This window comes from Copadichromis virginalis, linkage group LG7 (genome assembly GCF_057382275.1).
Source record: "Copadichromis virginalis isolate Kocher_CV1m ecotype Utaka linkage group LG7, C_Virginalis_male_GT1.1, whole genome shotgun sequence".
In the NCBI taxonomy this organism is placed as follows: Eukaryota; Metazoa; Chordata; class Actinopteri; order Cichliformes; family Cichlidae; genus Copadichromis; species Copadichromis virginalis.
The window spans coordinates 51,290,329-51,301,559 of NC_140624.1; the positions used below are offsets into that span (position 1 = coordinate 51,290,329).

At 42.1% G+C, this 11,231-nt stretch overlaps 3 protein-coding genes across 6 annotated transcripts in view; 2 read left to right on the forward strand and 1 right to left on the reverse strand.

The window, feature by feature from the left end:
* Positions 1 to 559: 559 nt before the first annotated feature.
* pdcl (phosducin-like) lies at positions 560 to 3,473 on the forward strand. The gene is made up of 4 exons (XM_085464050.1): positions 560 to 677; positions 1,476 to 1,663; positions 1,921 to 2,102; positions 2,469 to 3,473. Exons 2-4 carry the CDS (start codon positions 1,489 to 1,491, stop codon positions 3,030 to 3,032), a joined length of 921 nt encoding a protein of 306 aa, XP_085320176.1. The 5' UTR covers positions 560 to 677; positions 1,476 to 1,488; the 3' UTR covers positions 3,033 to 3,473.
* A 3,424-nt stretch (positions 3,474 to 6,897) lies between these two features.
* On the reverse strand, positions 6,898 to 8,918 carry rpl28 (ribosomal protein L28). Of its 4 annotated transcripts, none has more exons than XM_085464055.1 (5): positions 8,859 to 8,918; positions 8,298 to 8,385; positions 7,666 to 7,789; positions 7,142 to 7,260; positions 6,898 to 7,036 (listed from the first exon to the last, which is right to left on the reverse strand). In XM_085464055.1, exons 2-5 carry the CDS (start codon positions 8,376 to 8,378, stop codon positions 6,947 to 6,949), a joined length of 414 nt encoding a protein of 137 aa, XP_085320181.1. In that variant the 5' UTR covers positions 8,379 to 8,385; positions 8,859 to 8,918; the 3' UTR covers positions 6,898 to 6,946. The 4 variants fall into 4 exon arrangements, with proteins under 4 accessions (XP_085320181.1, XP_085320179.1, XP_085320182.1 ...); XM_085464053.1 differs by having other exon boundaries at positions 8,828 to 8,895; XM_085464056.1 differs by lacking the exon at positions 8,859 to 8,918 and adding an exon at positions 8,819 to 8,849.
* A 219-nt stretch (positions 8,919 to 9,137) lies between these two features.
* Positions 9,138 to 11,231, forward strand: part of LOC146706059 (uncharacterized) — a 4,793-nt gene continuing 2,699 nt past the window's right edge. Inside the window, exons 1-3 of the mRNA XM_085464051.1 lie at positions 9,138 to 9,553; positions 9,684 to 9,798; positions 11,167 to 11,231. The exon at positions 11,167 to 11,231 is cut by the window's right edge and continues 45 nt beyond it. Of these exons, the coding sequence (XP_085320177.1) occupies positions 9,463 to 9,553; positions 9,684 to 9,798; positions 11,167 to 11,231 (271 nt within the window). The 5' untranslated portion in view covers positions 9,138 to 9,462. The remainder of the gene's footprint in view (positions 9,554 to 9,683; positions 9,799 to 11,166) is intronic.

Here is an 11,231-nt window from a genome sequence, read left to right on the forward strand (position 1 = left end):
GTAATCGTTTATATAAACATGGGAATGCAAACCCGTATCTTTTCACTGATTTCAGACAGCTTTTGTGAAAAATATTTAAAAGGAAGAAGGAATGATAAAGTCAAAATATTTAGCTTGGCACTGATTGTAGAAGCCATAGCAGCACTCTTTATGCCCTCTAGTGGTGAAATAGGGAGTTGCATAGTTTATCTTCCAGCAACTTCCCGCACCTCATGTGTTGTCTTTAGGCGCCCTCGGTAAAGTCCAAACTCACAATAAAGTCAAAACTAAATATTACAGTGTCACCACAGTGGGTTGACATATTAGTTTGGATGGAAACAGTATCATAACTAACTATTTAGAAAGCAGTTCGGATCTTCTACTGCTTGATTACGTCATTTTTAAGCTTATAAGTAAATTAAATACTCGCGTGCTGCAATTGTTTGCAAAGCTATAGAAAGTAAAATTGTTTCGTTACAATTATCGGAGAGGTGAGTTTCAGTGTGTCTACATAACAGACAGGATGCAGTTTAAACTGGCTGCAGTTTCGACTTCATTCCGATTCTCTTTACCCACGAATCATTATTAAGACACGTCAGTGAACCCTGAAGGCATCACGTTTGTGTGGAAGAGCGGCTTGAGGCGGCTGAACTAGTGGATTAAGCTCGGGCAGCCAGCGAGCCGGTTATTAAATTGAGGTAAGAAGCCGGGTGGTTACAAGTAGTGGATGTATTGTGTCGTTTTAATGCAATATATGATGTAGGAGTCGGCTTCGTTTTAACACAATCTCGGGTAATGGCTGCCGCGGACTCCCAGGAAGTCAGCATAGGAGAAGTAGCTAACCTACGTAGCTAATGCTAACCACCTTACTTTCTACAAACACCCAGCCCACCAGCTGTTCGGCCCGCGTCCTTCTTACATAAACAAGCTAATTGGATTGTCGCCATTTTCTTTTCAGTACGGCACATGTACTGAAACAACAGCAATAGTGAATGTAAATGGTTGAGCTATCTGTCTCAACATCGGCAGAGGCTCTCAGATCAACTCTCGTTAGCTGTTATCTTCGCTGTCAGCTGCTGTGCTGGGACAATAATAAAGCAGCACAATCCCGATTCATGCCTCATATTGTGTATGCTGTCATAAGTAAGAGGGCAGTGTGAGGAATGTCTCTCTCCCCGTCTGCCCATCTGTACACACCGGCTCTCTTACTTACGGATCGGTGCATCACAAAAGGCCTCTTAGCTTAAGTTTAATAAACTGGCACACTTACTCTAAGCTATGTATAGTGTGTGGCCCACTTTATGTACATAAGCCTTTTCTAGCTGTGTATCTGTCTGGATTATACAGCACTATACTGGACTATTAAGCAATGAACGCGTTTTTTATCCGATTTATCCAGATTTTTATCAGTGAGGTTAGAAGTCTTTAATATCTCGGAGTCGTTGTATTGTGTGCTTATTATTCATTATTAAACTAGTTCATACTGCTTCCCACAGGCGAGCCGTCATCATGACTACTCTGGATGACAAGATCCTGGGAGAGAAGCTGCAGTATTACTACAGCAGCAGTGAGGATGAAGGCAGCGACAATGATGATGAGGATGGGGAGAACAAGACCATTAGGGATGCTGAAGTCACGGAACCCGAGATAGACTACAGCGCAGATGGAAGTGCTGTGAACACAGGTTGTACAAACAGATGTAGTGCATTCACAGGAAAGAAAAAAAAATTGATCCCTTGTCACAAGGCAGCAGCCCAAATGACATCTAAATAAATTATCTGGTTATTTTTGACAAATAAAAATGTCAGAAACTTTTTTTTTAAAAAATCCTTGGAGCTTCCCTCATTTTTAAGCCATCCTTGTGTTTGACTTTAATCGATCTTTCATCTGTGTCATAAGAATATAGAGTGTGTTATGGTAACAGTGGCTGTTCTGTGTCAGGGCCCAAGGGTGTGATCAATGACTGGAGGAAGTACAAGCAGCTTGAGGTGGAGCAGAAACAAGAGCAGAAGAAGGAGATGGAAAGACTGATCAAGAAGCTGTCGATGACATGCCGCTCTAACCTTGACCAGGAAAAGGACCAAGAGAAACAGAAGGCACTTCAGGAAAAAATCCAAGGCAAAGTAAGTAAATCAGACTAACAGAAGACACATGAAAGACCTCTGAAAACCCTCGTTTAGCTCAGTCCTATTGTTGCTGATCAGTGGCATCCCTCCTGGGGTGAATGTAGGCAAAGAGCTGATTATCAAGGACAGCGTGAACATGGTAAAACAAAAAAACTTCTATTTTCTAGACTCTGCACCATTGATTGTATTTGTGGATGGAACAAACAACATACATCATATACTCAATAGGCTCAAGATGCTTTTTCTTTTTTTCTTTAATGAATAAAACTCGGTCTAGTTTATTCCAGTTTTTGTCCATAGTCCACTCTCTCCTGGCTGTAGATTCATATTCAAAGAATACAAAGAAGTGTGAATTGTTCACAGATGACCATGCAGGAGTACAACATGCTTCAGGAAGAAGAGGATGATGAAGAATTCCTCCAGCATTACCGCATGCAGCGCATCGAAGAGATGCGGCGCCAGCTGTGCCGCGGCAAGCGTTTTGAGCAGGTCTACGAGCTAAACAGTGGGGAGGAGTTCTTAGAGGCTTTAGACAAAGAGGACAAAAGCACCCTGGTCATGATCCACATCTACGAGCCGGACATCCCGGGCTGCGAGGCCATGAGCGGCAGCCTGATGTGTCTAGCTCAGGAATACCCGCTGGTCAAGTTCTGCAGCGTGCGCAGCTCAGCCATCAGCACCAGCGCACTGTTCAGAGACAGCGCTCTGCCTGCTCTGCTCGTTTACAAAGCCGGGGACCTGATCGGCAACTTTGTGCGGCTCACAGATCAGCTCGGGGAAGACTTCTTTGCCGTAGACCTGGAGGCCCTGCTGCGGGAGTACGGCTTGCTGCCCGAAAAGCCTCCCGTCATCCCAAAGATGGTTCGCAACGGAGCCATCATACAGAGCACTGTGAGCGACGAGGACTCTGACCTTGATATAGACTAGAGCCATAGCTTCTAACATGTATGATATGCTTGGGAAAACTGTGTACACAGATGTGGCCCCTCTGTAGCAACAGAGCGAGCCTTGACTGACACCTCACCACTCACGCAGCCACACACAACCAGCATTAAAGCAGAACCAAAAGTGAGTGCAGACACCACAACTTAGTGCATTTCATCCTATCATTCCATAGTAAATATGAGTTATTTGATGAGTGTAAATATCATTATCAGAGGGTTTCAGAATACTGTAGATGTTTTACGTTTTGTTTGAGCTGACAACTTTACCTATTTATTGTGTTAAACCACATTGCCGTGTATTCATGTGCTTCACTGTGTAGAATAGAAAACCTTTGGGCCAAACTAACTATTAGTTAATTTTCTAACTTTTATATGTGCTCCACCATATCAAATAGTCAGGACAATAAAGTGTAAAGTGTTTGGACTTGGTATTTTGTTGTCTTTTTATTTGCTGGAATCTGTGTAAAGTTTAAACTGCATCATCAACATTATTCAGTTTAATTCAGTTGTACTTTTGTAGTGCCAAAATCTGCCTTTATATTGTAAGTTAAAGACCCTGCAATGTTAGAAGGACAAGCCCCAACAAGCAGTTATGAGCGATCACTTGGTGACAGTGGGAAGGAAAAACTCCCTTTCAACAGGAAGAAACCTCCAGGCTCAGGTTGAATCAGCCATCTGCTGCAAGTGGGTGAGGGGAGGGAGACGGGATGAAAGAAACACTGTGGAAGAGGGCCAGAGGTTAGTAAAAACTAACGATTAGAGGTGAGTGAAGAAGAAACACTCATTGCATCATGGGAGGTCTTTAAGATAAGATGGGACCTGATTATTCAGGATGTTTTATGTGAGGAATTTAAATTCGATGTGCTTTCTTATATAAAAAGAAGGGGTGGCACTAAAAGTGTCCTGAACTAAATGAATTCTAAAAGTCCTCTATCAAGCTTGTGATGGAGCAGAACTTGCAAAGAGGTAAACAAACTATTTTATTTTTTAAAAACAGGTCATCAGGTGATTGCAATAATAATTACCAATGTGCTGGTGATATTTACATATTGCGTAAAAGAAAAGTGCCTGGAGGCGTTTCAAGATGACTGCCAAGTGGTTCAACTGAAGAACGACTTTGGCTGCTTTAACATTTTATTGTTTTTAAAACAGGAACTGGTGAACAACGTAAAGCGTTGGGGTAGAAGTGTTTAAGGTGAAAACACCTGAGTGATAACTAGTGTTGTTGAAACTGGAGGGCCAAGAGTGCCAAAATGAATTAAATAAGTAAATAAATAATAAATTACACATTTCAGTAATTAACGATTTCAAATTGGAAATAATCTATTACATCTTTTCAAATAAATTCATTGATATTTCAGTAATTATTTCTATTTCATTACTTAGTTTTTTTTTAAATTGGAAAGAATTATTGTTTCATTTTATAGCAGGTAAAGTGGCTTTAGCTGTACTCAGGCAAACACAAAAAATTAGCAGTTAGCTTTATTTTTCAGTAAAGTTCACAGCATTTCCATTTAGAGTTACAAAAACCAACTTTCTGAGTTCAGCTTAGTTATAAACATTTATTGTATTTCATTAATACAATAAATGGCTAAAAAGTAAGGCAACTCCCTGTGTTTAACCTGCTCTCAGTCTGCTTTCTACACCCACATGAACTTTTCGCTCCAGTGAATCCTCCCCAGAGGTGATTTGTACACAGGATTGACAGGTCAACTCTTCAAATCTTGTCGGCTCAATAATTCCTCTGAACAGGAAGAGCGGTGGCATCGACACTCGCTGTTCAACCATATTAAATTGCACAATACAGCCTGCAGCGGCCATGAGGAGTTGACTCAACTTTTCTGACATCAGACCGCTGCAGCCTACAGGCATCTCATCATTATCAGCAGCAGCTGCAGCAGCAGCTGCAGCAGCATCAGCAGGCGTATGAGGTGTGCTCCGTGACCGTGGAGAGGAGCTGCTGAGCCATGCAGGCCATGCCCACAAAAGGTGTTTTCCAGCAGGAGGTGGGTTTCTGCACTGATACCTGCCAGGAAAGGAGAAATTCTGTCACACTTTGTCAGCTGGGGTGTGCATTAGGCAGCTGGTTTATCCCAAAGTGCAACTCATTAACCCTCTGCTGTCCACACAGCCATGAAATCAATGCAAACTAATGCAGTGAGCACAGCTCTGTGAAGTCACGGGAGTAGTTTCAGCCAGCTGCAGACATACACACCATGTTCTGACCATTCGTCCCACAGATGCTGGACATCTTCATCATGATGTTCATGGTGATGATCTGGGTCTGTATCAAAAACAGAGAATTGCTCTGTTAATATCTTTTATTCTGCGAACAGCACAGACTATATGAAAAAAAAAAGCAAAACATCCTGCATCCTAATCGAGCCCTGAAGTGCTAATGTGTATGCAGAGAGTGCACGAGTTAACACAAAGAGCTGGGAGAGGATTAAAACATACAGAACATGAGGAGTAAATGAAAGGGGAAAAGCCGTTTTGACCTTGGACGCCAACATTTCATCCCCATACACTGTCTCAAAATCAGCTTCTGTGCAATTGTCTCTCATTTCAGCTCAAAGATGTTGTTTTTGTGTACAAGAATATGTGCAGTGAAAAATGGAGTAGGAGACACTAAAGATATAAAAAAAGACTTTTGTAACAAAGAAAAGGATCAGAATTAAACACACAAACGTGAAGATTTTATTTCCCATTTGAATTATTTTCTTGCACTATGGATTTTTCATTTAAAGAACATAAATTCCTCAAAGGAACGTTTTATTATTTCATCTTAACCATCATCGTTTTGAGTTATTTTTATTAAAAACCAAAACCAAGCTCAGCCTGCCCACCTGTATTTACAGATAACATAAAGAGGACTCTGTACCATTTGAGTGAAGCCACAGCATCCGTTTGAGCTCTCTGAGGGCCTTGGTGAGGTTCTCCAGCTGGTCATGGAGGTGGATGTTCTCCTCTATCAGCGCATGGATCGTATCCTGCAGTTCAAAACCCTGACTTTCCAGCACCAGCAGCGTCAGGGTTACCAGCAAAAGCCTTAGTGTCCTCATAGCGACTGCAGCACAAAGCTTCTGTCACATCTTCACAGTAACCCAGCGATCCTTGTCACAGGTGAAGACAGGAATAAATGGTCGGTGCAGATATTGTCAGCTTAAACACGGCAGGGGTGGGAGTGACAATGGTTCTTTCTTTCCAAAGCCATGGGTGGAAAGCTGCCAGTGGGCTGCTTTTAAATCAATCCAATGTTTCCGTATCACTAAGTGCAGTAGCAGAAGCAGATTGCTTCAGTGTGATCGTCCTCAAATACAAATACGATCTATGATAACAACGGATCATCAGGGGAGGGAGTTCGGGAGGAGGTACTCCCTATTCATTAACATACAAAACACTGGAAACAAATTTCAATCTAAAAATCACAATTGTAGCTTTTAAGTAAACTCTCAGTAGCAGCAGCATCTAAAGCTAAAGCCTGTCATGTATGGGCAGAAACTTGGATAATCAGTCTTACTCGCCCATTTTCCACTTACTGCCACATTTGTAGTTGTGACAAAACTAATGGCCGTCACAAGGAAACTGCACACCTGTCAAAAGTAACATGTAACTTTTTTTTCTGCTTCCATACATCTACACAGCTCATCAGGACTGTTTTCGGACTCGTGGAAGTGAATTATCACTTGAGAAAAAACAAATTATTGTGGGGAAGAAAAACATCCATTTATGTGCATCAATTCCTCAGACACAAACACTGCTTTAAAAATATAACCACATCGGATACCTGCGCAGATCACTGATCTAAAGAAGCTCATGCTCAAAATTGAAGACTCAGGACACTGTAGTGTTTTTTCCAAACAAAAACCCTTTTATTTATTTATCATGTGAATGAGTTTATGCGGTCTTGGCAGCCCTGGTGCGCTTCTTTTTGACCACAACAGGCTTCTGGCTCTTCAGGATAGCGCTGGCACGACGCAGGGCAGCCTGGGGAAACAAATGAGACGTAAATGTTGTTCTTAAACTTTGACACAAACAAAAATGCCAGCTATTTAAAGTTTCAGCCTCCCCAAAACCACAGATTAAGCTCACCATACGCAGGTCCTTCCTGTATTTGTTCTTGCGAATGATGTGCCTCAAGCTGTTGAGGGTGGCACGGGAATTCTTGTTGATGGTGACCTTGACGTAGGAGTTGGCAGGTTTGTTCTGGCCTGTGCATCAAGAGAACAAAATGAGCATCCAATGTATCCAATGATCCAAAAATATGGATTTTCCAAGAAGAAAACCACATTTCTGTATACTGTGATATACACAATATGCAGAATCTAATACTTCTGCAGTTGTCATCCTTGTCATATCTCACTGTACAACACAAAATAATGTATCTAGTTATAAATTTTAACAACTTCCTTCCCCCCCCCCCCCCCTCCCATTAATGGAAATTCATTAGGCATCCATAGATGACATAAACGTTGCTGCTACCTGATGCATAAGGAGCATTTGAAATATTTGTGTTCAAATACTCCTTAAAGTTACTGAAGAGAGGATCGTTTGTCCAGTCTGAGTCTGGACAATACTATTACTCAAACGTTAATGAACCAGCATTACTCATTTACCTGCACGCTTCTTCAGCACTACAACGACACCCTTGCCGTCGGCTGCAGGCTGCACACCTACAGTCTTCTTGTGCACCAACCCATTGAAGCGGAAAGAGTTCCTGGCCTTCAGGTTGTTGGGCTCCTGTCACAAAACAAAGACATTCAGATCACTGGCATGCATTTATTTAATTATCTTGCCTGATCCTGCTGTTAGGCTAGGGAGGTAATGCGGTATATTTTAATAAACATTACCAGGACATTTAAAAATCTCAACAATTTGATCTTCAGCAATATAAATATTTACGGATGCTAGCCAACTAGCATTTCCAGTGCCACCTTCAACTAATCTCACATCTTTAGCCAGAATTATGTCACAAACACAGATACAGTCCAAGCCTATGTGGCATATCCTGTCAGCTCAGCTAATATGCAATTCTCAAACACTAACAGCAGATTGTCTTGCAATGTTTTGTTAGTATGTTAAGGTAATGTACAAAGCCTGGGATCCGTGTTTTAAGTCTAAGTTATTTGTGTCCCTACCATACCACACTGTACATCACTGCTCAAACCCAGTTTCAGTACTAAAGCAAACTTTCTGGGTGCGTAATCGCACGTTTGGTCAGGTTCTTCAGAGCAGGTTTTGTACTCACAGTGCTGTAGGTCTGTCCGTTCCTCTTGATGAGGAAGCTGGAGCAGTTCCTGATGACCATCCACTGCAAATGGGACGACATGGTGAACCTGTGTAAAAGAGGGAAATTTTTTTCTTGAAAATCTGGAAGACGAAAAACTCTGACAGGCGTCTAACATGTTTGCCTGCATTTTCTGACATTAGCTAAACGTGTTAGCTTAGCGTCACAACTTGAACGGACTAACACGGGAAACGATGAGACGGCAAACATCTAATATAGCGAACCGTAGACTTTACTATTCTGTTAGGACTGTACAGAAAACACAGAGAGCTGCGGTTGCTAGCATTAGCGCCACTGTTCAGGCCGGGGAACCGAAGGAGCACGATGAGGCCTAACCAGAGCGAGGTGCTTACAAGATTAATCTTTCCATTTCTACATACAACAGGGACATTTATTGTCGCACAAGGTGTATAACAACAAACATAAGAATAATACCTACATTTATTAACACAAAAACAACTAGGGAAAGAAAACAAATGTACTTTAATCACCAGCTTTTAGCCACCGAAGCGACCACGTTACCTTTTAGCGGAGGAAAGGACCGGAGAGAGCGGAAACCGCTTTACGGAACCTCTCGCTGAGATTCTTACGCACACCCATCTACCTTTTTAAATTGCATTTTGGGACAAAAGCCATATTTTATTGAATTATATGACATATAGCTAATAATTAATATATATATGTACATTTTATTAACGCATTTGATGCTGTATTGAATACTGAATGTAATTTTGTTTAGTACTAGTTATTTATAGAAAGAGCGGAGGAATACGTTCAGCGTAGTAAGTATGTCCACGTCATTAATGTGCGCCTGGTGTTTACAGGCACCCGCCTGAAATTTTACACATAATAATCAGCTGTTTTAACGCCAAACCGATTAGTGTTATGTTAGCTCCAAACTCGAGCCAACGAGGAGCAAAGGCAGGGCGAATAAGAGAGCGATTGTAGACAAAATCGCAACTTCTGGACGCCGATTTTGATTTATTTCGTGGATGTTTTCGTTATGCTGCTGTGATTGAAAGATGTGAACAAGAAATGTATCTGAGGTCAAAACCTGATAAGTTAAAGGTCACGGCCTGCTCTAGCATGGCAGGTAAAGTCAGGGTCTTGTGATGAAGAGTCAAACATGGAAGAAGAAGAAGATCTGGAGACACTTGGGGAGCAGCTGTACTCTCTGATTTCCTCCAAACACAAAGAGGATGCTGGAAAACTCACAGGTTAGGGGACCTGCGTACCTCAGTTTTTGTTTAATGACATTATATATATATATGTTTTTGTCGTTTTGTTTTAATACTTGCAAGTGAAGCTGTAACTTGGCCCTGAAGTCTAGCTTGATCTGTGTTACAGGCATGTTACTGGAGCTGCCAGGTCCTGTGTTGACTCAGATGTTGCAGGATGATGCCATGCTGACCGCAGCTGTGGAGAAAGCCCTGAGAGCCCTGCAGGTGGCACAGGAACCCAGGTACAGAAATGGCCAGTAGTTTTAGAGTGTTATTTTTAAAAAGAAAATAATTTGTAAGTTACACTATATGGACAAAAGTACTGAGTACTGCCATTCAGTCACCTTTAGAAACTTTTGTGAAAGAATGGGTCATTCTAAAGGGATCACTGAAGTTGATTGTGGTGCTGTAATAGTATGTCGCTATTGCAAAAGGTCAGTTTGTAATATTTTTCCCTCTCTAGATCGACTGTAAATAGTGTTATTGCAAAGCGGAGCAAAGCCACAACATTGAGCGGTAATGCAAACAGGGCATAAAAAGTGCCAATGCTCTGCAGAACCCCAAACCTCCTTTCACATTAACATCAGCATAAAACCTGTGCAACAGGAGCTTTCTGGTATGAGTTTCCATGACTGAGCTGCTCCTGTAGGTGTAATGTGGCTTCTGGTCAGCCCAGTTTTTTGTCCATTTTGTGTATGTGTCAGATTTTTAAGCATGACATTGTTATGAGTCAAAGGTCCAAATGGGAGTAAAATGATCCCAGGTGAGGAATAAGAGGAGATGACAAGGCTGGACTTTTCAAGGGGGACAAAGGCCAGAATAACACAAAAAAACTTAAATAGAAAATTACCAGCATCCACAGAAAAGAGACACCACAAGCAAAAATGGCAGTTCACCTCTATAGGCCTTGGCTTAGGTCAGGGGTGCCCAATCCCGGTCCTCGAGAGCTACTATCCTGCAGCTTTTAGATGCATCCCTACTCCAACACAGCTGAATCAAATGGTTTGATCTCTTCAGCATGCCATCATGTTTGGCAAAGGCCTGATAACAAGCCATTCATTTGATTCAGGTGTGTGGGAACAAGGATGCATCTAAAAGCTGCAGGACGGTAGCTCTCGAGGACTGGGATTGGGCACCCCTGGCTTAGGTTAATGGTAAACCCCAAACCAGGGGTGGGCAACTCCAGGCCTCAAGGACCGGTGTCCCTGCAGGTTTTAGGTTTTTTGAACCTAACAGAGCTGATTTAATTGGCTAAATTAGCTCCTCAACATGTCCTGAAGTTCTTCAGAGGCCTGGTAACAAACTAATCATGTGATTCAGGTGTGTTGACCCAAGGTGAGATCTAAAACCTGCAGGACACCGGCCCTCGAGGCCTGGAATTGCTCACCCCTGCCCTAAACACCTGGTGAATTAAATCTGTATCATAAGACCTGACAAAGACAGTTTCAAAACAAGATGTGCCGGCACTCCTAAGAGGCATTGGGACCTTTCTTTCTTTTACATAGGCCACAGGAGAGCTTTACCTTTGGAGTAAATAACAGTAACACACATGGGATTTATCTGAATGTCAAAACATTTCAGCGAGTGTATTCTCATGTCTTTCTTTACAGTCAGGTATGTAAGGATGAGGATGATGTGTCAGTGTCTTCTGACTCTCTGGGGGAGCAGCTATTTG